The 24,111-nt window shown below is 45.3% G+C and overlaps 1 protein-coding gene and 1 pseudogene across 1 annotated transcript; both read left to right on the top strand.

Moving 5' to 3' along the window:
• The first annotated feature begins 5,327 nt into the window (after nucleotides 1–5,327).
• On the top strand, nucleotides 5,328–18,716 carry LOC111847470 (uncharacterized). Its single transcript, XM_023818668.2, has 10 exons — nucleotides 5,328–5,465; nucleotides 6,637–7,007; nucleotides 7,258–7,318; nucleotides 7,528–7,812; nucleotides 10,957–12,910; nucleotides 12,998–13,054; nucleotides 13,983–14,148; nucleotides 14,645–14,778; nucleotides 14,919–14,990; nucleotides 15,320–18,716. Exons 2-10 carry the CDS (start codon nucleotides 6,654–6,656, stop codon nucleotides 15,588–15,590), a joined length of 3,354 nt encoding a protein of 1,117 aa, XP_023674436.2. The 5' UTR covers nucleotides 5,328–5,465; nucleotides 6,637–6,653; the 3' UTR covers nucleotides 15,591–18,716.
• A 3,525-nt stretch (nucleotides 18,717–22,241) lies between these two features.
• Nucleotides 22,242–22,898, top strand: LOC140592002 (uncharacterized; annotated as a pseudogene).
• Nucleotides 22,899–24,111: the final 1,213 nt, after the last annotated feature.

The following is a 24,111-nucleotide window of genomic DNA, read 5'->3' as shown; positions in this document are numbered from 1 at the left end:
TTGTTATAGTAAGTAGTACCTGATGGTATAATTACAAATTCACTGTCCAGTATAATTTGGGAGCAGTTTAAACCGAAAAGTTAACCTGAGTAGTTTACTCTTAAGAAGGGAGGGATGTGGTATCCTGATTGTTCTATTTATATAATATTTTACTTGAAATACCACTCCTCACCATTAGGAGTGTTATCCATTGTATAGGGTAGTTCAGAGAGCGCGAGTGCAGGCTGAAAAATTAATCAGTTGAGTTTTCCCCAATAAAGCATTCCTTTACTGCGATTCCTGTATGGTGGTATCAATCGGTTGTACACCGGGTTACTACACAGACTAAAGCAGTAAAACTAAATTATTCCATTATAAATGTCATGAGGCACGGACCGAGAAGTCGAGTGAACACAGGATGTAATTAGGAAACCACGCTCAGGTACATACAACCACTACACAACGTTAATAACCGGACTCCTAAAGGCACACAGACACGGATTTTAATACACAGAACTAATGATCCACGACTAGAAACAGCTGATGACACGGGGATTCCACACGAGGTAGTGAGGGGGGCATGGCACACAGGAGAATCGGCACGAGCTGGTCTACTTAAATATATATATCACACTACATAGTTAGACATTTTAATCTTCCGGACCTTTGCTTCAAGAAATTTTCTCTAACTGGACCTTTTTAAATTTTAATTGAATATCCTTGCTCTAAACACACAAATCGAGTAGTACCGCAAATTGATTTCATTACTATAACTATTGCTGGAAGAGCATGTTACAGGAGTGGTATAGCAAATGAAATGATGGAAAGCTTGTGTTTGAGTTCGTGGTTGTCTCGGACCTTCAGGGAGAAAGATTCAGGTCTGGCTCCGATATTATTATTTTTTTACCCGGAAATTCTCCCTGCCTCGTTCGTTTACCGTGTGGGCTAATTATAATGTACTTACTTTCTTATGGCGCTATATGTCTTACATTTATATGTCTTGTAGCTCCCGGTCTTAGGAAAGAAACAGAGTTTTACTGTAAACAGTTTCTCGTTTATGTAAATAGTTCTTGTTATGCTCTTAGGGGGCCGAATGATGGATAGAATAACTGATTACTGGGGACCCTGAATCTGGGGGTAGGCACCATGCACCGATGTTTAAGGGCTTTTGTGGGCTTTCGCTCTCTCTCTGTGCCGCTCGCTGTTCACGTGTTTTTAAAATGTGATTAATAATGGAAGCTATAATTCAACTGAAAATGGTAGATTACCTAGATGCAAATAACATTATAAAGGATAGCCAACATGGATTTAGGAGAGGTAGATCCTGCTTAACGAATCTACTTGAGTTCTTTGAGGAAGCTACAAGTGAAATTGATCACAAAAAGGCCTATGATGTGATTTACTTAGATTTCCAGAAGGCCTTTGATGTTGTCCCCCACAAATGGCTCTTGCTAAAGCTTAAAGCTGCAGGGATTTTAGGAACTGTGGCAGCTTGGATCGAAAACTGGCTAACTGACAGGAAGCAGCGAGTAGTTATTAGAGGCACAATGTCACAGTGGGCCTCCGTTCATAGTGGGGTACCGCAGGGTTCAATTTTAGGACCACTATTGTTCCTAATTTACATTAATGATATTGACACAAATACATACAGTAAACTGGTTACATTTGCAGATGACACCAAGGTGGGCAGTGTAGCAGATACTGATCTAGCAGCAGAGAGGCTTCAATGGGATCTGGATTTAATTAGCGAATGGGCTGATACTTGGCAGATGAAATTTAACACAGATAAATGTAAGGTACTCCATGCAGGGAGCAGAAATATAAAGTACAGATATTTTATGGGTTCCACTGAAATAAAAGTAGCTGATTACAAGAAAGATCTTGGTATGTATGTTGATGCTTCCATGTCCCACTCTCGCCAGTGTGGGGAAGCAATAAAAAAGGCCAATAGAATGTTGGGTTATATCTCTAGGTGTGTGGAGTTTAAGTCAAGGGAGGTGATGTTACATTTATATAATTCCTTGCTAAGACCCCACCTAGAATACTGTGTGCAGGTTTGGTCACCATACCTTAAGAAGGACATTGCTGCCTTAGAAAAGGTGCAACAGAGGGCTACGAGAATGATTCCTGGTCTTAGAGGAATGTCTTATGAGGAGAGGTTAGCTGAGCTGAATCTGTTTAGCCTTGAGCAAAGGAGACTAAATGGGGACATGATCCAGGTCTATAAGATTCTAACAGGTCTGGATGCTGTTCAGCCAAATGGCTACTTCAATATTAGTCTAAATACTAGAACTCGTGGCCATAAGTGGAAATTAGCGGGAGAACATTTTAAAACAAATTTGAGGAAGCACTTCATTACACAGCGTGTAGTTAGAGTATGGAATAGTCTTCCTGCTAGTGTAGCGGAAGCTAAAACCCTGGGTTCCTTTAAATCAGAGCTAGATAAGATTTTAACAACTCTGAGCTATTAGTTAAGTTCTCCCCAAACGAGCTTGATGGGCCAAATGGCCTCCTCTCGTTTGTAAATTTCTTATGTTCTTATGGCCAGCAACAGACATTATTAAGGGGTTAAAATAAAATGTCAAATTTCTTAGCGAGCGCTACAATATTTATATACTATTTGTGTTAATGGAACAGAGCATGGTGAAGGCAGGAAAAGGAGGTGACGATCAACTAGCTGGTCTCAGACACAAAGGGGGTTTATTACGGAAACTAAAAATACTGGGTAGATTTAGAAAGGAAAGGACCCCAAGGGGTCAAAAGCAAAATGGGGAAACAACCAACTACAAGGAAACAAGGTCCAATAACAAAGCAACACTGGGAGCAAGGGAACACAGCACAAACGCATAATGCAGCATAACATCTAACCTTCTGACACAATAACCAATTAAGGAACTGGACTAAGGCAGGAACATAAATACACAAACTGATCTGCGTAAGGAAGCAGGAGAAGTGAGACATTGGACAATTAACCAATCAGAGAGAGTGCAGGAAAAGGAGCAATCAGGTAGAGTAATCATGATGCACAGGGAAACAGGTGGGTCAAATAAACTCAATCAAGGAATCAAGAGACCAACAGGGAAACTAAGAAACATGAGAATATAAGAGACAGATAATACATAACCAAGGGCACAAAGCATTCACCAGAACACAACACAAGCCACAAACTAGTAACAAGAAAACTAATACAAAAGAAACACTAGGAAACAAAATCTAATAGATACAAAAACAGAGGCAGCTGACTATAGGGTTTACAGGGGCACGCTCAGCCCATAGAGCCATATGACAGTCTAGGGAGCTGGGGAAACACACTAAGGGCTTGGACAACAGGGAGGACAGGATGGGCAGCGACACCTGCTGGCTAAATGGGGGGGAAACACAAAAGGTGCTGACCCTGACAATTTATTGCATTTTGGAATTATGACAAATGAGGAACTATACTTCATCTCAATGTATAACCCATGCATCAGAGCTCAGATGACAATAAAGATACTTTGATTTTGACTGATTTTATTTCCTTTGATAGTTGAAAGATATTTTTGGTGATGACTTAACGTGCTGTACACCCTTCACACAGGGCACTGGCGTCCGATCCCGGGCAATCTTTGCCCCCAGTGTTGTGCTTTCTCATATAGCTACCTTCATGTGACTGGACAAGCAGCTATTCCATCTGAAAAGATGAGGATGTGTACGCCTGAATGGTAGAATGGGTAGAATGGATGGTAATATACAGTGACTAAACTCAGCTATGAACAAGATCAAAATATCTTAAAGTGGGACACTGGGATTCCATCTGTAACCAGGACAATGTTCAGTAAATTAGTAAATTAGTTCTACTTACCAACTGATATATTGTATAAATTATCAGAATATTTTTAGGGTCTGTTTCTTAGGACTAATTTATATCTAAAATAAATTACTGTACTATTAACACTGAGATAATGTATACAATGTGCATATTAATTCAAAATTATGTAGTTTCATTTCCAAGTCACAAGTATATGATACAATCCTGTCTTAATACCAAAAATGCAAAATTAGTTTGCTCTCTAAATGATCATAAAATGTATATTTTTTTTAAAGAATCCAAGTGAAGTTTTAATAATGAAACTTTGTTTTCTGTGGTGGTATAGATGCAAACAAAAGTGTTGCTAGCTGATGGAGGACAGACTGCAGATAAGCTAGGGAAAATTTGGGCCGATGTTCTTTTTCAAGCAAAGAATTTTGCATGAATTTGCATAATTAAAACATCTTATATCCATGCTGCATATAATGATAATTTAAATGAAGTTGCTGAAATGTACTATTATTAAATATACTAATGACAATTTACGTATGACTTTAGGTCAGAATATTTCATCCTGATAATACTGTTTAGAGATTCAAAACAAGCACTTTATGTCATTGGTCATAAATCTACTTACAGATACTTACAGTTGAAAATTTAATATCCTTTGTATGAACTTTTTTCAATGCAATAAATCTTCATCAGCATTTAAAGTGACCTTGCATATCCCATGCAGCGTTTTCCAAGCCCCTAGAGCCTAGGGACAACTTGCAGGGACACCTTGCGGAAAACTTCTGAAAAGCAATTTCAGTCTCAATTTGTTTCTGTGAAATATTCTGTGAATTTTTGAATGCATAAAATGAGCAACACGTAGGTATACAAGAACAGTTTCGTGTTTGCTTATGCCGAAGAATATCTTATTTGGCGTATTTCATTTCTCAGTAGATTACTTGGGTCATTTTAAAATCTATTTTATTTCACTCTCTCCTTACCAAATGGATCTTCATAGGACACAAGTTGTACAAGACCAAGTAATTTAAGTGAATGTTACTGGGTTACTTTCTACATCAAAACTACTGTACTTTGTATGATAAAATGCATACATTTAAAAATGCAAGCAGTATTTTAACGAATTCAAATGCGGTACACTGGAGACGGACAAATGAGACTGAAATCGCACCTTTACATGGTGCATTTTAAAAAACAATACATTATGATTAATTTACTAGGTATTTTGTGGAAACTTGGAAATTCAGTATAAATCAGTGACAAAAAGGCTTTTGGGTGCCTATTTAAAATTAATACTTTCCGAATGCAGGTGTTCAATAATGGCAACATATTTCCTTTACAAATAACCCAAGTACTGTACAGTAAACACTCATTCAAACCACCCCAAGTCCCTCTCGTTTTTCCATGTGTTAAATTTTGTCAGACGTTTTTCGCTCACTGATTGGCTGACACGAAAGTGGGCGTCGTCAAGATTATATTTTGCGAAACTAGATTGGTGAAAACACTTATCAGTCAAAGTGTTCAGCCAACTCCTTCCTCTCTGATCAACCGGAAGCGGCGTCCGGACGTCTTGGGACCTCGTCTGACAACGGGATGTAACCGCGAGCCGTGGGGATTTGATGGGGGATGCGCTGATCCCTCGAGTTAAGGGTGAGCAGATTGACTGCATCACAACGGGCCGGATCGCAAGGTAAGGCAACCGTGTTGCTTTATACGCAAAATTGTGGTTGGTTTCCGGGCGCGGTTTGTCGGGTTGTTGGGGGGAGTTGGGTAGACGCTAAGCATTCAAACATATCGAGCTAGTTAACGGCGGCTGGTCGATGGACTTTTCGGGATCTCACAAAATTTCATTTCTTTAAGGAGCGACGTAAAAAATATCACTTAAGTGGTCAGCTTAATCTATATGGAGTCTGCATATGTGGGAGTGTGAAGTGAACGTATTTAAAAACGTTTCGGTGCTCTTTGCCTGAAATTTTTAGGGGTCTCCGGTATTAACCCCCGATAAGCGAGCTGCGTTGCGGCGTTATGAGATGAAAGTTAGGTTGTGGGGGGCGAAGCTCGCGCCTGATCTGCCTACATCGACTCGGTAAGGCTCCTGACCCATAACGCTTTGCCGGTGCACCGATCACCAGCCAGGAAAGCTGAATCCAGCTGGCCGGGCTCCCCCACGGCCAGTCCTGGCCGTTCCCCTTTCGTCGCAGGTTTCCACAAATCCCGGGTATTGCTCGCTTTTAACGGAAGCCTGGCCCTAGGGGACTGTGCTTTTCTTTGTACTTTTACCCTTAAGTGCATTTTCCCCATCTGGAGAATGTAAAAATATAAAGAAATGTGCAACTCACGTACATTTCTATTCAAAATCCTGCGTAACTTCTCGCTTCTTTTTTCAAAAAATGGACCTGCTGTTTAGAAAAACCTATGTACATATGTAAACTATTTGATAGCAGTACTGGAATATTAGAACATTTTCCTAGAAAAAAAATAAAATATATATATATATATATATTATTATTAGTCAGTCTGATCACAAATGAATGAATGTTAAGGAAACTATAACTAAATGCTACTTTTCTTAAACCAAAGGATGCGTTACTTTGAGTTTTGAAATGAAAATGAATTGATACTTTTTACCATTTGTGCACGTGCTTTCTTTTATATATCCCATTTTACTTTCCTTTGAGACATAGATACACACAAGTGAGAGTTTTGTGTACTCTATCAGGTCCCAGGAGTATTTTTTTTTCTCCTCATTTTGTGGGGTTGTAACTTTAGTTCAGATGATTGCTGTAAAGCAGGGGCATTTGTGTGTGTATGTGATGTAAGCACATGACGTCTGATGTCAGTAATGTTGCTCTCTGGTCTAGCTCTGCAGGTCCCTGTGATGTTGACCACTTCTGCCAGTACCAGTCTGAGAGGGGGGCAGCGTCCATCCCTGCCAATGTCCGGCCCGTGTCACCTCCCCCCGCTTTACCAGGAGCGTACTCCCAGAGCATCCAAAGAGCCACACTGGGAAGAGAGAAGAGCGGGTGACAGGGACCTGGACACTGATACTTGCAGGCCAGGGAGTTTCACGAGTCACGTCAAAGCGCGTTGTGGACAGACGTTGGTTTTGGCCACCCGTTCAGGAGAGGATCGTATGGAGTCGGAGGCTGTCCCACTCAGTGCCTGTCACAAAAGTGGACACGTGGACTCTGGTAGAACTAGACAAATGAATGGAAGTACTTCAGAAGTGCAGGTGTGTGTTTTACCCCCCTGTACCTCACCGAGCACAGCATTGCACTAACAGCGCAGAGGTCACGGGTTCAAATCCCAGGGATCACGCATAATTCGTCTAAGGCTGTGATGATATTGGTAGAATAGAAGTTACTGACCCTCACTTTGTTCTCGTCAGATAAATGAGTAAATGTCATTTATAATGGTGCATAGTTTTAGTAGTGCAGGAGGGACAGTGTGAATTTAATCTGTGAATTTAATCTGTTTTGCAGTGTGTTCACATGGACGATCACGTCGTCAAATGTAGCTCTCAAGATAAGGATGTAGCGACAGGTAACATGAAACTTTTAAATTCGATTGTAATCAGATGTTTATTAGGGGTGTCATTACTGTTGTGATGCCATTTTCATAGTTTGGAATTAAGCATCCATATCAGTGTGGTGAATTTACTAGCATTACCCATGTCATACTCCTCGTCCGTACTTCTTTTTCATGAATGTGCTTCCAGATTTGTATTTTGCGTGTGATCTCTAATTCTGCAGGTGTGACCTCGGATTCTGTGGCGCACCCTGTTGGCCCGGTGGTGGAAGGGCTGGGTTCGCTGGAGCGTCTCCTGACGGCCCACCAGGAGGAGATGAAGCGGCTGCTGGCGGGGAGCCTGGGGCCCGTGTGCAGGCGGCTGGAGGCAGTGGAGCAGCGGGTGGGCCAGTTGTGTGAGCAGAGCGCCACCCATAGCACTGACATGGCACTGCTGAGTGGCTGCATGGATGCGTTCTGTGACAGGCTGATGGCATCGCATGTCACCGTGACAACAGGCGCCAGAACCAGTAAGTCCATGGGCCGGATCTGTGCTTTTGCAATAAGCCTCTTAGGGCATGTTGTGATGTTCCGCCCTGACAACTAACACGTGCATGTGACACGTACTATTGGTCTAGTCAATGATTCTCTGTAAATAGACGATATTCCTCTGGAATACTGGGGAAGGGCATGTTTTAAGAACTGAATATGTGTGGGGAAGTATCTTTGTGAATGATGAACTGCTCTCTGTGCCGGGTATGGTCCTTGCTACGGTCATCCTCACCAGAATCTATGGTTACTTGCTTGCCTACCAGTGACCAGAGCAGTATGGTTTTACGCCTAAGAAGTCTACCATCGACTGCATCCTGGAACTGAGGGGTCTCATCTAGCAGAAACAGCCGAGACTCTTTGCAGTCTTTGTTGATTTTTGTAAGGTGTTTGACTCAGTTGATCGAGTTGCCCTGTGGGACATCAGTGTTTCCCCTGGGTTTACAGCTTGGGGGGGGGGGGGGAGCAGACAGACACCAACAGGATTCATGGTGTTCATGTGTTTCTTTTAATGACAGCAGTCAATATAACAACTGAACTAAACATCAGAACATTTCTTTTATTATATAATGTATAATTATTTGCCTTTTCGGGCTTGTCAAACCAGATGGAGGTCCCAGGGCAATTATATAGATATAGATATTTTTGTCTGCTTTTCAGGTGGTTGACGCGACATATTTTCCGACGTGCGCTCTCTGTCCACTGGTAGGAGTGTACTCAGCTGTGTGTGCGCGCACGCGTCTGTGCACTCGCATCGGGGCGGAGCTCCGCCATACGCGATACAGAGAGCAGAGAAGAATTGTAAACGTGCGACCGTGTAGAGACAAAAATGACAAGCTGTTGTGTAAATAAGATAAATCAAATACGGCTATTTAGTTTGTTTAATAAAAGGACAATGTATAGACCTGTTCTATAGAAAAGGTAACCTTAAATGATTTCTGTTGTGATTTGGCGCTATACAGTCGTCCTTCGCCATTTCGCGCTTCGACTTTCGCGGCTTCATTCTATCGCGTTTTTTTTTCAAATACATTTATTCCTTAAAAAGTTGATAGACAGTGAAAATGATACGGCCCGCGCTCGGTTGTCTGAGTCAATTATACACCTCTGTATTACAATTAAAATTTAAATTGCTGTACGTATGGACTGTAGGCCTATGTATTCGAGCACCCCCGCAAATGCTTCAACACCAGGTGCAGCCGAATAATAAAGAATCCTACTTCGCGGAAATTCATTTAACGCGGTATAGTCTGGAACGGATTAAATGCGATAAACGAGGGACGACTGTATAGAAAATAAAATTAAGTAAAATTAACTTGTCCTTCAAGGGGGGGGCGGGAGGTGCCGTTGGGGGGGGGGGGGGGCGGGACACCCCCCTAATATAATGGTAGGGGAAACACTGGACATCCTGAGACTGTGGGATCCCTGAAGCTGCTGGACATCATGGCCGGCCTGTACACTGGTACTGCGAGTGCTGTGCAGAGTGGAGGCAGAACCTCTGCATTCTTCCCAACTTATTCTGGGGTTCACAAGGGGTGTGATCTTGTTCCTACCCTGTTCAGTGTTTGCATGGACTGGTTGTTGGGCAGGGTTGTGGGGTCCAGCAGCTATGGAGCATTTATAGGTGAAGAAAGGTTTACCGATCTTGACTTTGGCGAAGATCACAGTATCATTGGCAGAGTTGGTGGAGGCTCTGATCAGGGCTCTCAGAAGTCCGAGCGAGTTGTCTGAGTGTGTAGGATTGCGGGTGTCCTTGGATAAAAACCAAGATCCAGGCATTTAATGACCTCTTGGGCACAGCCGTCGGCAGTGTGTTTGTCTGTGGGGAGAATGTCGACCACGTCGAGAGGTTCACTCCCTCGCAGTGACATTCATGTCTCTGGTGACTCTTCCTATGAAGTCAGCAGACGGATTGGGAGAACATGGGGGGTCATGAGGTCGCTGGAAAGGGGTGTGTGGCTCTCCAGATGTCTTCAGAGTCCTGATGCTCCTTGTCAAGCTGTATGGCTGTGAGACATGGACGCTACCCAGTGACCTGAAACAAAGACTGGACTCCTTTGGTACTGCGTCTCTTCTGAGAATCCTTGGGTACTGCTGGTCCGACTGTGTCGAATGAGCTGTTCGTCTGGGGGTCCCGAATGAGTCACATTGCCTGCATTGTGAGGGAGCATCAGTTACGGCACTACGGCCATGTGGCGCGTTTCCATGAGGGTGATCCAGCTCGCAGGATCCTCATTACCGAGGACCAGGCCAAGGAGATACCTGGCTGCAGCAGATAGACAGCGGAGGGTGGGACTGGGCCGCCTGTCGGCCTGGGGGGTGGCCAACCGGGATCCCAAGGTGTTTCATCATGTGGTGGGTGTGGCAATGCGCCGTACCAGCTCCTCAACCTGACCTCACCTGATAATCGGTGGATTAGTTTGGTCACGTTTTATAGTGAGTTTCCCCGAACCAAACATTTCAAGCAGCCCCACTTGCTTATTAATTGCACATTAAATCATCTGCAGAATGTTGGTTTGTTTTTCACTTTTTTTTTTACTCCGTGTTTTAGAAAGAAAGTGCACGTCCAGGTTGATCAAGTTCCCAAAACATCTTCAGGAAGATGGACGTGACACATGCAGCGTTAAACAGAGTGTAACTTTCACTGTCATGAAATCTATACGCCGGTTTAAATCTGTCACAGTCGGCGTCTATAAATTCCCCACGGGGATTAATAGTTTATCTTTGTCATCTGTCTGTCTGTGGCTTGCAATCGGGCAGCTCAGATGGACCGGCAGCTAGTGGAAGCAGTTTGATGGTGGCTTCTTTTCAGATCTGGTAACAGGAGGAGGGTCAGTCTCTGTGTCTTGGCCTTGCAAAGCAGGGAGGAGAGCCACAGTTTTGTCTGATCTTCAGAGAGAATCAGAGGCACCAGCTCCTCTGTATTCAGCTTTTTTTTGTAGTTTATGGTGATGCTTACAATACAGCTCTCCCCTTCAGGTTTTGAAAACATTATGAATATTGAGTTTCAAATGATTACATGGTACTATGCCCTGTCACAAGCTGTTGAATTAAACCAGAGCACAGGTAATGACACCCCTAGTGGCGTATTTTGAAGCACATTTGTTGAAGCACTGTTTTTCCTGCAGGTGTATGGGAGGGAGGAGAGAGAGCCGCCCCCGGCGAGCTGGCGTCACGGAGATCGCATCCCTGTGGCAACCCGGTTGCTGTGGAAACGGACACGGATGAGGGAAGCGTCGGGGAGCTGGGCAGTGGCTCGGGCGAAGCTGAGGCGTCACGACATGAAATAGGGGGCAGCGGGGAGGATGTGATGGGGGACACTGAGCCCCTGGAAACGAGGACACCTCCTGCGGGGACATCAGTGCAGTGCATGCCGGGGAACTATTCACCCGTGTCGGATTTCGAAGACCTGGAGGAAGAGCTGGGTACCCAGGAGGTGACTGATTGTGGGGTGTGGCCAGAAAACGTGGGGCTGGAGGCTCCAAAAGCCCCAGCCTGTGAGGAGACCCCCGCTGTAGTGCAACAGACTGTCACTGGGAGCACCACTGAGCCAGCTACCTGCCCCGGATCCTGGGCGGAGTGGCAGGGATCTCGCGTCCAGCGGTCCGGACCTCCTTTGGAGATCCAGGTATCTTCTAACCCGGTCGAGTCCTCCACGGATCCGTCTGCCTCGGCCCCTAACGAGATGAGGACATTTGAGCCGGATAGTCCGCTCGATGACCTGTCACCCCCGTTGGCCAACATGGAGGACCGCATGGTTGAACACGCATCTACAAAATCCTCAGCCACATTCATGGTCCTGGCTGAACCATGTGGGGTTCGAACGGCCCCTCCATCCCCCCAGCCAATGCTTGTGCAGTTCCATAGGCCCAGTTCTGTGGAGGAGAGCGGCGGGAGGACTGAGATCCCAGAGGGCTTGGCGACAGACTGCCAGGAACCAGGAACCATGGAAAATAGGGAGGAAACGACAGGGCTGATGAGCGGGGAAGCGGCGGAAGCATCAGTATGTGCTGTGGTGTTACCTTTGTTGTCGGACAGCAATGCCTGGAGTCGGCCAGCAGAGGGAGCCTGCTGGCAGAGCAAAGGCCTTAGCGATGGAAATGAGGTGCAGTGGGGAGGGCAGGAAATTAAAATGTGGACCAGTCCCTATTTCAAGCCCCGGACCTGGAACACGCAGGGGGCGCAGACGTTGCCGCTCTGCTCGTATGCGCAGCTGGGACGCAGGTGTAGCAAGCCAGCCCTTGGCCCCCACCTGGAATGCACTTTAGCCAACGCACTGCTGCCCCAGCGTGCGACCGCCAAAGCACCCGAGGGAGGCGTCCTGCTCCCTGCTGCCCTCCCTGTCGCTCCCTTCCGCCCCCCGCTCACCCCCCTCCCCGGCCTTGCTAACAATGCCCACAAGCTGCTCATTCTTGGCGTCGGTTCCTTGCCCCATGAGAGCCGCCCTCTGCTGCAGTACTTGTCGGAGATCGCCAGGCGCCTGTTCCCCCACATCCAGTCCCCCGAGCCGCTGTCCGCCGTGTGCCGCAGCACCCCCTACAGGCTGCGGGGTGTATGCCCAGCCTTTGGCGCCCGCCTCAAGCACTGCTGGAGCCTGCAGCGGCCATCGGCCAGGCACTCCCAGCTGAAGGGGACGAATCTGGCCCACGGCTCGGCTCTGCCAGACCTGGACACCGGAGCGATCCGGTCGTGGAAGCCGCTGGTGACAGTGGGCAGTCTGCTGCTGACTCCGCTGGATCTTGGTCCCTTCATGCCACGCTGCCCCTCGCAGGGGGAGGTCCTGCCTCCGCCCAGCCTGTCCCAGCTGTTCCAGGCTGCCGCCGGCCCCCCCACCGCCTCCCCATCGACCCCACTGAGCCGAGGCTGCTTCTATAAGCCCGGCCTGCACACGGCCCTGGCGCTGTCCTCGCCAGCCTCTCTGCATCTCCTGGCACGGCAGCGGCGCCCCCACCCACTAGCGCCCCCCGGGTCCTCCAGCCCACACTGTGCCCTCAGCCGCCTCCTGCCGTCCCGAGACACGCTGCCACCCCTAGCGCCTCTCGCCGACCACACTGGCCTGTCCGGCATGGACGACGACCACAGGTGGGTGATACTCCCCCCTCCCCCCTCTGGGATAAACCACCCTGCTGCCCTGCCTCTGATTCTTACTTCTCCTGCTGTCCTCTACAGCTATTCCTGGTGCTCCGGTCAAGATGTCCATCCCGACAGGACTTCCGCAGAAATGAGGTGAGCACAGTGGGCCCCAGGACGCAGTTCCCTCCCTCTGATTACCCCTCAGATTCTTTTCTCTTAATGCGAAGTCGTTAAGCTGCAGAGGGATGTCGCCGTCGGGCTTCTGAACAAAGCCCTTAACCCCCCAGTTGCTCCAGGGGCCCCTGCACACTGGCTGGCCCCTCCCTGGGACCCCCAAAACTTGCTCTCGCCTGTATGTGTCTCTGTGTCTCACGGAGAGCAAGTTGGCGCAGGCAAAAAAAGGCAATTTTCCCTTGGGGATCAGTAAAGTATCACTATTTTACATTCTTTTGTGTTGTAAGCTGCGTGCCTTTCATATCTGCGTAGATCTGACTCGCAAACGTCTGGCATTTTTAGACATTGTCACATATTTTCTTTTGAGAGCAGATTTATAATGTAGAACTGTTAGGTTTCTTTATTCCTGCATAGTTTGATTGTGTCCTATAATATAATATATGATCTTGTGTCCTATAATATGAGGTCTGAACTGTACAGTGGTGTGTGTGTGTGTGTACCTAACATCCATACAACGTGTAAGGCCTGTTATTTTGATGTTGTGGGGATCATTTTTTTTAAAATCTGACTGCAATCAGAAAACTGAAAATACCTAAAGTCCTGTATTTCGTTTGGTTACTTATGGTTAAGGTTAGGGGTGAGTAGAGGTTAAGGTCGTCATGCTTATGGGAGTTTTGCCCAAAAGAATGAATGGACAGTCCCCACAAAGATATAATTACAAACTTGTGTGTGTGCGTGCTTCATTTGGCTTTCTGTTCCTATTGGTGTTTAAATCTCTACCCGCTGTACTTCCATTGATAGGTACTCTGAGTAATATTTGAATGCATTGGTGAGGTATGATGTGCTGTAGATGTTTTTTTTTGGGGCCTACCTTCGATACTCTGAACATCTCCCTACCCACAAGCAGTGCGATCAGCCTTTTGGACAGTCCAGCGCCCCCCACTGGACTGGAGCTGCCCCCTAGCGTGAGCCCCAGCATGCCTGACGGCGACACAAGAGAGATGGCCCACAGCTTCCGTGACCGCACCGAGGTCGAGTTTCCCGTACTGCCTTCTTGCAGGTCGATGGAGGAGGTGAGCGTGACTTGACCATGTTTTTAAGAGTTGCTGGGTGAACAGTTCATTTATGACCAGGTCTGTGGGTCTTTTTTGTTTTGTTTTGTTTTTTTAAGCAAAAGAAGCAGTTAATTGAAGTCTTGGAGAGACCGCATTTATCTTGCGATCTTGATATAGCTGGTATTCAAGCAGCCGCTGTCAACAGCCACAGCTTGATGGCGCCACGTAATCCCTCCAGCCCGTGCCAGGTCCCCCTTCTGTGTCTCATCTTTAAATGCTGTGCAAGCATCTGGAAAAATGCAACGAGACTGTAGTACTGCGACATGCGCCGGTGCGGTAACTCGAATTTGCTGCGGATTTTTAAGCACAAAACGGCCGCTGTCTGGAGGTCCAGCCTGACGGAATAAAGCAAGACACTTTTCATGTCAGATTTTAAGTGAGGATCGAGGGAGAAATGGCACACATCCTCTCTGGCTTTCTGTGGACTTAATGCAACGCAATTTTACTGCTGTAGGGGGCACCGTTCGAAAAGGTCGTGGGTCCTCAGCCTGACCCACGTTCCAAGAGGGTCTCCCAGATCCGCATCCGCAAGACCGTCCCCAAGCCGGACAATAACCTCACCCCCATGGGGCTTCCCAAACCAAAGAGGTGGGTTGGCGTTTTCCACTCAAAGAACAGCGCTGCATTATGGATGTGCGTCATCCAAATGAATGACAAAAGAAATTAAAGAAATATAAAATGCAATAATTATTACTCTGTTACTCACTGTTACTTCCGCTTCCCTCTAGACTGAAGAAGAAGGAATTCAGCTTAGAGGAGATTTACACCAATAAAAATTACCGCTCCCCTACTGGCAACAGGTTTGTTCAGGTCAAGTCTAGTCACGTCTAATGGGCTGTCATACAGGTAGACAGTGGCATAGTGCTACATACAAGCAGGACACGACGAGGAGATGGTTTTCACCATAAGCAGGACAATGTGAAACGGGGGGGATTCCGCCTGTGTTCCCAAAGCGATGTGAGATGATCCAATGTTGCACATTAGGATTGTAAATGGAGTTTTAGATGTGCAAGTAATTTTAAATTTTTCTTTGGAATGAGTGTTATTGACAGATACTGGTAGTGACATGCTGCTGCATGCTTGGAGAGGTGGCCGTTTTGCCCCTGAAGGCCTGTCTTCCCCCTCCCAGGTCCCTGGAGACCATTTTCGAGGAGCCCAAGGAGAAGAATGGGGCGTTGGTGTGCATCGGGCAGCAGAAGCGCAAGCGTGTCTTAGACTTCCCCGACTTCACGCTGCCGCGAAAACGGCGGGCACGGGCCGGGGTGGGGCCAACACGGGTGAAGGTCACACGGGGGCGTGGCCGCAGGGATCGTCCCGATGATGCCGACCTCGACGTCATGCTGATCGAGAGACTCAGCGAGCTGGAGGATTACTTCTCCCGCCAGGGGTTGGAGGACTGAGCGGGCTATGCCAGTACGGAATGTTCTGGATCTTACCCTGAGTGTGTTAGCCGAACCCTAAAGCTCGGCTCGTAATAGGAAATGAGAGTGAGTCTGTGTTTTCATAAGCTGTTCTGCTCTGAAACACTTTGTGTCCATGAAGCCACACAAGTCACAGTATTGAGAGAGCAACACAAAGACTGCACTCTTTAACACTTTTTTGCTAGATAGCCTCTCGCCTCTTAGCCGAGCCGTGGAATCGTGAGACACGCGATGTCTAGCGTCGTTCCGTTTTCACCAGATCCGACGCAAATGGCCGACCAGCTAGTGCGTATGTTGGGTTTTGGAGAGATGCGGCTTAATATCTGGCTTAGATTTTAGGTGTTAAACCCGATGACACAGGAGAATGTTAATATTTACATGCAGTCACATAACAGGCTTTTTAAAAGCAGTGCACGCGCATGGCGTGATGCGTACATAACTTGTTACAGATGCTGTTGCTTCGTTCCTGCATTTTCTTCCGACTTGCCTCCCCCCACATCCCCCTGGCCCACCACCACCTTGCGATGTCCAGCTGCTGGGGTCTCACAGGGTATCTGTCCACAGTTGGGAGGTGTCAGTCCCTCTCCCCCCGCGCCGTGCCCCTCCCACCCTGTTTTCCAAACCTGTGTCGCAGCTGGTGCAGAAGTTATCATGTCCATGGACAGATACTTGAAGGACATCCAAAGCGTCTATGTCCGGACACTCAGACCTTAGGAGGTGGGACATACTTGGATATGTGGGTGTAACAGAGACTCCAGTGAGTCTGTAGGGTTTGGTGAAAAGGTGTTTTTATTGTAGTATCTGGGGAAGCCAACGTCTTCCACTTCCATTGTATTTGCTGCAGTGTGGTTTGTGGTATAGGAATGCCCCCCCCCATCTGCATTTTATCTGCCATTTTGACAGCTGCCTGTCATTTCTAGCAACTGTAAAAGCCATTAAAAGCTTATAAATATAGTCATCCCCTTAATGAGTATTGTACCCGTAAGAATTGGTTCCCTGGAATTGTGAAGCCTGTTGGTTTTAATGCTGGAATTCGGGGGGGGGGGGGGGCATTTACTCTGGGATGATACCTGCTTTGTCGTTCACCTCGTTCACCCCTGCATTGGCTGAGTGAAACGTGTAGTGGTGCAGGACTTTTTGCAGTTGCATTCCTATGCCTATAGGCATCACGCATGCACTTTTTTCTGAAAATTCATTGGCACGTGTATTAGTGCATCATTGGCAACGTTACCTTTCTGGTCGGTTCCCATTTTCAGATTCTATCATGGGTGGTATCCACAGGTTTAATAGATGCCATTATTGCAAACACTGCAGAAGTGTTTCAATGCCAAAACTAATTAGCGTGGGTTTTACGCTAAATAACCAGAATGCCTGGTTATGAGTGATTTGTCAGTCGGTTATAAGTGAGAACTGTCAAGTGACAGTTTTCTCAGCGAGACGGCTCTCTGGGCGAGACCTCAGGAAGCAGCCTTGTGTTGACCCTGCCATATTAAGCACAGGTATTTGGATGGTTTGTGCACCTGAGAAGCTGTAATGAAAGTATACAAAAGCCAATTAGAGAACTGCAGTATGTTTCCTCCCTATTTCCTTTAGATTAGGGGTGTCAAACTCCAGTCCTGGGGGGCCGGAGCCCTGTGTAACTTAGTTCTTTTCCTGTTCCACCACAAATGATTCAGCTCAAGAGCTGTGTGGTAATTAGCACAAGAAGTTGAATCAGGTGTGTTAAATGAGGGGAAACCCAAAAATGTGCAGGGCTCTGCTCCCCCAGGACTGGAGTTTGACACCCCTGCTTTAGCTTATGCCTCACTCCAAGTATCAAAGATGAGCAAAGACCCCCTTTGCTGACGTGCCTGTTGTGTGTGTGTGTGTGTGTGTGTGTGTGTGTGTGGTGGTGATCCCTTTTGCTTAATGCTGCTATCCCCCCCCCCCCATCCCTGAGTGCTGAGATTTAAGATCTGCTGACTAATGCATACAGTACAAGTAGGAACTTACCTACGTATCGAAGGTGTCATATGTGGGAGGGAGATTAACTTTTAATTTTCCACCCATGTGTCTCTGACGGGTGTTTGCAAACTGCGTTGGCAGTTTAATGCCGAAATGTGCCTGAGGCAACCGCAGTGCAGTAAAAAGAGAGGGTGGACCGTTTGTGTCACTGCATGCGTCATTCCTGTCAGTGCACGCTGTGATTTACTGTGTAGCACATCTGCTTTTAAGTGACAGGTAAAATTTACACTGATGAACATGAATTTACACTGATGAACATGAATTTACACTGATGAACATGGTCTTTTCCAGAGATTCTGGTGGAAAAGCTTTGGCGCCGGGTTAATGAGCATCATGTCCTGTAAAATACATCTAGTCCCATCTTGTTTCATACCAGCCGTACACACTTTGTGAAAAGAGCAGACCTGTACGCAGGTCTTTCATCAGTATAGCGACTTACCTTTCATTGCTGGTAGGGCTCCAAGTTACCTACATTGGTATCGACTCAAATCCAGTTTTGGGGCAGTGGCTCAGTGGGTTAGGACACTGTGCTTGTGATCGGAAGGTTGCTGGTTTAAATCCCAGTCTCAGCAGAGTGATCTCGCCATCGGGCCCTGGAGCAACTTTAGGCATCAAGATCCAGCTACAGTACAGTCTCGCAGAGGTTCATTTTGGCACTGAGGGTGTTTAAACCCCCTCCCCCCCTTTAAATGTCCCACACCTAGATCTTTGTATGTGTTGAAGTGATTTTTTTTTTCCTGCTGATCAACCCCAAAGAGTCACATACCTGTTAAATATTGCCGTGTGTTTGTCTCTGTAGCAGAACTTGATACACATGGTGCGTATGTGAGTGTTTGAGGTTAGTGTGTAGTTACTCTATGCTAAGCACCTTGTACTGTGTTGTCAGTCATAACAGCTATGCTGTGTGTATCAAATATAAAATACTTGTGATAGTGATACATTTTAAATCATGTGATTGATTTGAATATTTGTATTTGGTTGTCATCAATTGCCTGTTAATTTACCTTTTTTAATCGGCACAGACCAACACTAAGCATTAGTATTGTTAATAACTGTGATTTTAATTTTTAATAAAATGAATAAAATGTTAAATTACCTTTACTTTTGTCTATTTTGACTGTGACTGTTGTGAACAGTTTAATATCTGTGCCAGTAATATCTTATAATAAGTTCAGAAGCTCTTTGATAGTTTTATTTTAAAAAGGAATGTAAAGAATCACTTTTAAGGGATCCATTGCCTCCATTTGTATGTTTTCGTTCAAACGTTACCCTGTCTATAAGGCATAAACACTAAAGACAATTGCAACATTCCCTTCTAGGTTGCAAAAAGGGAGGCGGTTGATTATGGTATATATGGGTATTTAGCTTTCCAGGATGTTTCACTAGTGTGTGTGAAAGCTTTTCAGTCGTATATAGGGCATCCAGAAAGTATTTACAGCGCTTGATTTTTCTTATGTTACAGCCTTATTCCAAATTGGATTAAGTTCATTTTTTACCTCAATATTCTACACACAATACCCCATAATGACGAAGTGAAAAAAAGTTTGCTTGAAATTATAGCTAATTTATTAAAAAATTAAAAAATATCACATGAATTCACAGCCCTTGCCATGACATTCAAAATTGAGCTCAGGTGCATTGTGTTTCCACTGATCATCCTTCAGATGTTTCTACAATCTACAACTTGATTGGACTCCATCTGTGATAAATTCAGGTGATTGGACATGATCTGGAAAGGCACACAACTGTCTAAATAAGGTCCCATAGTTGACTGCAACTGTCAGAGCCCAAACCAAGCCATGAAGTACAAGGAATTGTAATTTCAGGATAGTAAGGGTCTTATAATTGAAAATGACATTGACATAGTAAATGAGTTCAATGATAGTTTTGTACGGGTATTCACTGTTGAGGACACTAGTAACTTACCAGTTCTTATTAGTAATCCAACATCGTCTATAACTAATATATACACTCACCTAAAAGATTATCTGAGTATTTCACAATCTGCTCAGTTACTGGGATTTTCACGCACAACCATTTCTAGGGTTTACAAAGAATGGTATGCAAAGGGAAAAACATCCAGTATGCGGCAGTCCTGTGGGCGAAAATGCCTTGTTGATGCTAGAGGTCAGAGGAGAATGGGCCGACTGATTCAAGCTGATAGAAGAGCAACTTTGACTGAAATAACCACTCGTTACAGCCGAGGTATGCAGCAAAGCATTTGTGAAGCCACAACACGCACAACCTTGAGGCGGATGGGCTACAACAGCAGAAGACCCCACCGGGTACCACTCATCTCCACTACAAATAGGAAAAAGAGGCTACAATTTGCACGAGCTCACCAAAATTGGACAGTTGAAGACTGGAAAAATGTTGCCTGGTCTGATGAGTCTCGATTTCTGTTGAGACATTCAAATGGTAGAGTCAGAATTTGGCGCAAACAGAATGAGAACATGGATCCATCATGCCTTGTTACCACTGTGCAGGCTGGTGGTGGTGGTGTAATGGTGTGGGGGATGTTTTCTTGGCACACTTTAGGCCCCTTAGTGCCAATTGGGCATCGTTTAAATGCCACGGCCTACCTGAGCATTGTTTCTGACCATGTCCATCCCTTTATGACCACCATGTACCCATCCTCTGATGGCTACTTCCAGCAGGATAATGCACCATGTCACAAAGCTCGAATCATTTCAAATTGGTTTCTTGAACATGACAATGAGTTCACTGTACTAAAATGGCCCCCACAGTCACCAGATCCCAACCCAATAGAGCATCTTTGGGATGTGGTGGAACGGGATCTTCGTGCCCTGGATGTGCATCCCACAAATCTCCATCAACTGCAAGATGCTATTGTATGAATATGGGCCAACATTTCTAAAGAATGCTTTCAGCACCTTGTTGAATCAATGCCACGTAGAATTAAAGCAGTTCTGAAGGCGAAAGGGGGTCAAACACCGTATTAGTATGGTGTTCCTAATAATCCTTTAGGTGAGTGTATATAACTGAAGCTGATGTTTTGCAAAGCCTAACTAAGCTCAAAATAAATAAATCACAGGGCCCTGATGGCATCTTACCTATAGTGTTAAAAGAGATGAGGGATATTATTTGCCGACCCTTAACTTTACTGTTTCAAAAATCCTTATCTGAAGGTGTGGTACCTTCTGATTGGAAGCATGCCAACATAACGCCCATTTTCAAAAAAGGGGATAGAAGTAATTTGTCAAACTATAGGCCAATCAGTCTAACTTGTATAACTGGTAAAGTTATGGAGGCTATAATCAAAGAGAAAATGGTAGATTACCTGGACGTAGATCCTGTTTAACAAATCTGTTGGAGTTTTTTGAGGAAGCTACTCAGGAAGTTGATGATAAGAAGGCCTATGATGTCATCTACTTAGATTTCCAAAAGGCTTTTGATGTTGTCCCCCACAAGAGGCTCTCACTTAAACTCAAAGCGACAGGTATTTTAGGAACTGTAGTGACCTGGATTGATAACTGGTTAACGGATAGGAAGCAGCGAGTAGTTATAAGAGGCTCAATGTCACAGTGGGCCTGCGTTCATAGTGGGGTACCGCAGGGTTCAATTTTAGGACCACTATTGTACCTAATTTACATAAATGATATAGACACCAATATATACAGTAAACTGGTGAAATTTGCAGATGACACCAAGGTGGGTGGTGTAGCAGATACTGAACTAGCGGCTCAGCAGCTACAGCGGGATCTTAATTTAATTAGTGACTGGGCTGACACCTGGCAGAAGAAATTTAACACAGACAAATGTAAGGTACTCCATGTAGGGAGCAGAAATATAAAGTACAGGTATTTTATGGGACCTACTGAAATAAAGGTAGCTGATTATGAGAAAGACCTGTATATGTTGATGCTTCCATGTCTCATTCTCGCCAGTGCGGGGAAGCAATAAAAAAGGCTAATAGGATGTTGGGGTATATCTCCAGGTGTGTGGAGTTTAAGTCAAGGGAGGTAATGCTAAGATTATACAATTCCTTGGTGAGACCTCACCTTGAATATTGTGTGCAGGTTTGGTCACCATATCTTAAAAAGGACATAGCGGCCTTAGAAAAGGTGCAGCGTAGGGCCACAAGAATGATTCCTGGTCTTAGAGGAATGTCATACGAGGAAAGGTTATTTGAGCTAAATCTGTTCAGCCTCAAGCAAAGGAGACTGAGGGGGGACATGATCCAGGTCTATAAGATTCTAACAGGTTTGGATGCTGTTCAACCGAATAGTTACTTCAGCATTAGTTCAAATACAAGAACTCGTGGCCATAGGTGGAAGTTAGCGGGAGAACATTTCAAACTGGATTTAAGGAAGCACTTCTTTACACAGCGTGTAGTCAGAGTATGGAATAGTCTTCCTGATAACGTAAACTCAAGCTGCAAGCTGAATCCTTGGGTTCCTTTAAATGGTTTAAAGAAATGGTTCTCTTTCTGGAAGATTCTCCTCTCTCCACAGAGCAATGCTGGAGCTCTGTCAGAGTGACCATCGTGTCAGAGCTAGAGCGTGTCAGAGCTAGATAAGATTTTAACAACTCTGAGCTATTAGTTAAGTTCTCCCCAAGCGAGCTCGATGGGCTGAATGGCCTCCTCTCGTTTGTATAGTTCTTATGTTCTTATGTTCTTATGAATTGTCTGTAGACAGGATTGTATCGAGGCACAGATCTGGGGAAGGTTACAGAAAAAAATCTGCGGCATTGAAGGTCCCAATGAACACAGCGGCCTCCATCATCCATAAATGGAAGAAGTTTGGAATCACCAGGACGCTTCCTAGAGCTGGTCGCTGGCCAATCTGAGCGATCAGGGTAGAAGGGCCTTAATCAGGGAGGTGACCAAAAACACAATGGTCACTCTGACAGAGCTCCAGCATTTCTCTGTGGAGAGAGGAGAATCTTCCAGAAAGAGAACCATTTCTGCAGCACTCCACCAATCAGGCCTGTATGGTAGAGTGGCCAGACGGAGGCCACTCCCCAGTAAAAGGCACATGACACCATGCCTGGAGTTTGCCAAAAGGCACCTGAAGGACTCGGACCATGAGAAACAAAACTCTCTGGCCTGATGAAGTGGATTGAACTATTGGGCCTGAATGGCAAGCGTGATGTCTGGAGGAAAGCAGGCACCGTTCATCACCTGGCCGATACCATCCCTACAGTGAAGCATGGTGGTGGCAGCATCATGCTGTGGGGATGTTTTTCAGCAGCAGGAACTGGGAGACTAGTCAGGATAGAGGGAAAGATGAATGCAGCAAAGTACAGAGACGTCCTTGATGATAACCTGCTCCAGAGTGCTCTGGACCTCGGACTGGGGCAAAGGTTCACCTTCCAACAGGACAACGACCCTAAGCACACAGCCAAGATAATGAAGGACTGGCTTCGGGACTCTAATGTCCTTGATTGGCCCAGACTTGAACCCGATTGAACATCTCTGTTGAGATCTGAATATGGCTGTGCACCGATACTCCCCATCCAACCTGATGGGACTTGAGAGGTTCTGCAAAGAAGAACGAGAGAAACTGCCCAGAAATAGGTGGCCAAGCTTGGAGCATCATACTGAAAGACTTGAGGCTGTAATTGCTGCCAAAGGTGCTTCAACAAAGTATTGCGCAAAAGCTGTGAATAGTTATGTACATGCTATATTTGTTTATTATTGTGTTATATTGTGTAAGTTTAAAATAAACTTTTTTTTCACTTTGTCATTATGGGGTTTTGTGTGTAGAATTTTGAGGTTAAATGAATTTAATCCATTTTGGAATAAGGCTGTAACATAAAAAGTGGAAAAAAATAAGCGTTGTAAATACTTCCCGGATGCCCTATATACTACTGAGAAGCTTTCACACACACTAGTGAAATGTGCTCATGAGAGGACATTTTTCAGCCATGTATATAAGTATGTTTTACGTGTGTGTGTGAGAGAGAGAGAGAGAGAGAGAGAGCTTTCCAGTAATATGTGTAAAAGGTTTTTATGAGAGCTTTTCAATTTGTATGTGAATATTTCAGTAGTGTATGTAAAACCCTTTCACTTTAATGCGTGTGAGGTTTTCAGTATAGTATGTGAATGACTTTGGTTTCATAGGTGTGTGTGAAAGGAAACTTTTCAGTTCTGTAAGCACATTTTACTAGTGTGTGTGTGTGTGTGTGTGAAAGCTTTTCAGTAGTATATGTAAAAGGTTTCACTAGCTGTTAGTATTTCAGTTGTGTATGTAAAAGCTTTCACTTGGTTGTGTGTGTGGTTTTCAGTATAGTATGTGAATAAGTTTGGTTTCATATATGTATATCCATGGTAATTCTGAATAATGTCCCTGACAGCCCTTCATAAACCTGAACCCTTTTCGCCCTAAGTATGAAATAGTTTCCTTAGATCGTTCTCCCTTGAAACACTATTCTGGCAGACGTCTCTAACCAAACCGACAGTTTACAGGGGTATAACTTGTGAATTTCACGTAAGTGCCTCGAAGCGGCATAATTTCGAATATAATCCTCT

Source organism: Paramormyrops kingsleyae, chromosome 7, assembly GCF_048594095.1.
Source record: "Paramormyrops kingsleyae isolate MSU_618 chromosome 7, PKINGS_0.4, whole genome shotgun sequence".
Taxonomy (NCBI): Eukaryota; Metazoa; Chordata; class Actinopteri; order Osteoglossiformes; family Mormyridae; genus Paramormyrops; species Paramormyrops kingsleyae.
This window is presented reverse-complemented; position numbering and strand designations above follow the sequence as displayed.

Bases quoted from the DNA above. Each gene is read 5' to 3' on its own strand.
- LOC111847470 (XM_023818668.2), top strand. From the start codon at position 6,654: ATGTTGACCACTTCTGCCAGTACCAGTCTGAGAGGGGGGCAGCGTCCA. The intron at 7,813-10,956 runs GTAAGTCCATGG...TTTTTCCTGCAG, and splicing joins GACAACAGGCGCCAGAACCA to GTGTATGGGAGGGAGGAGAG. The intron at 14,149-14,644 runs GTGAGCGTGACT...TTACTGCTGTAG, and splicing joins CTTGCAGGTCGATGGAGGAG to GGGGCACCGTTCGAAAAGGT.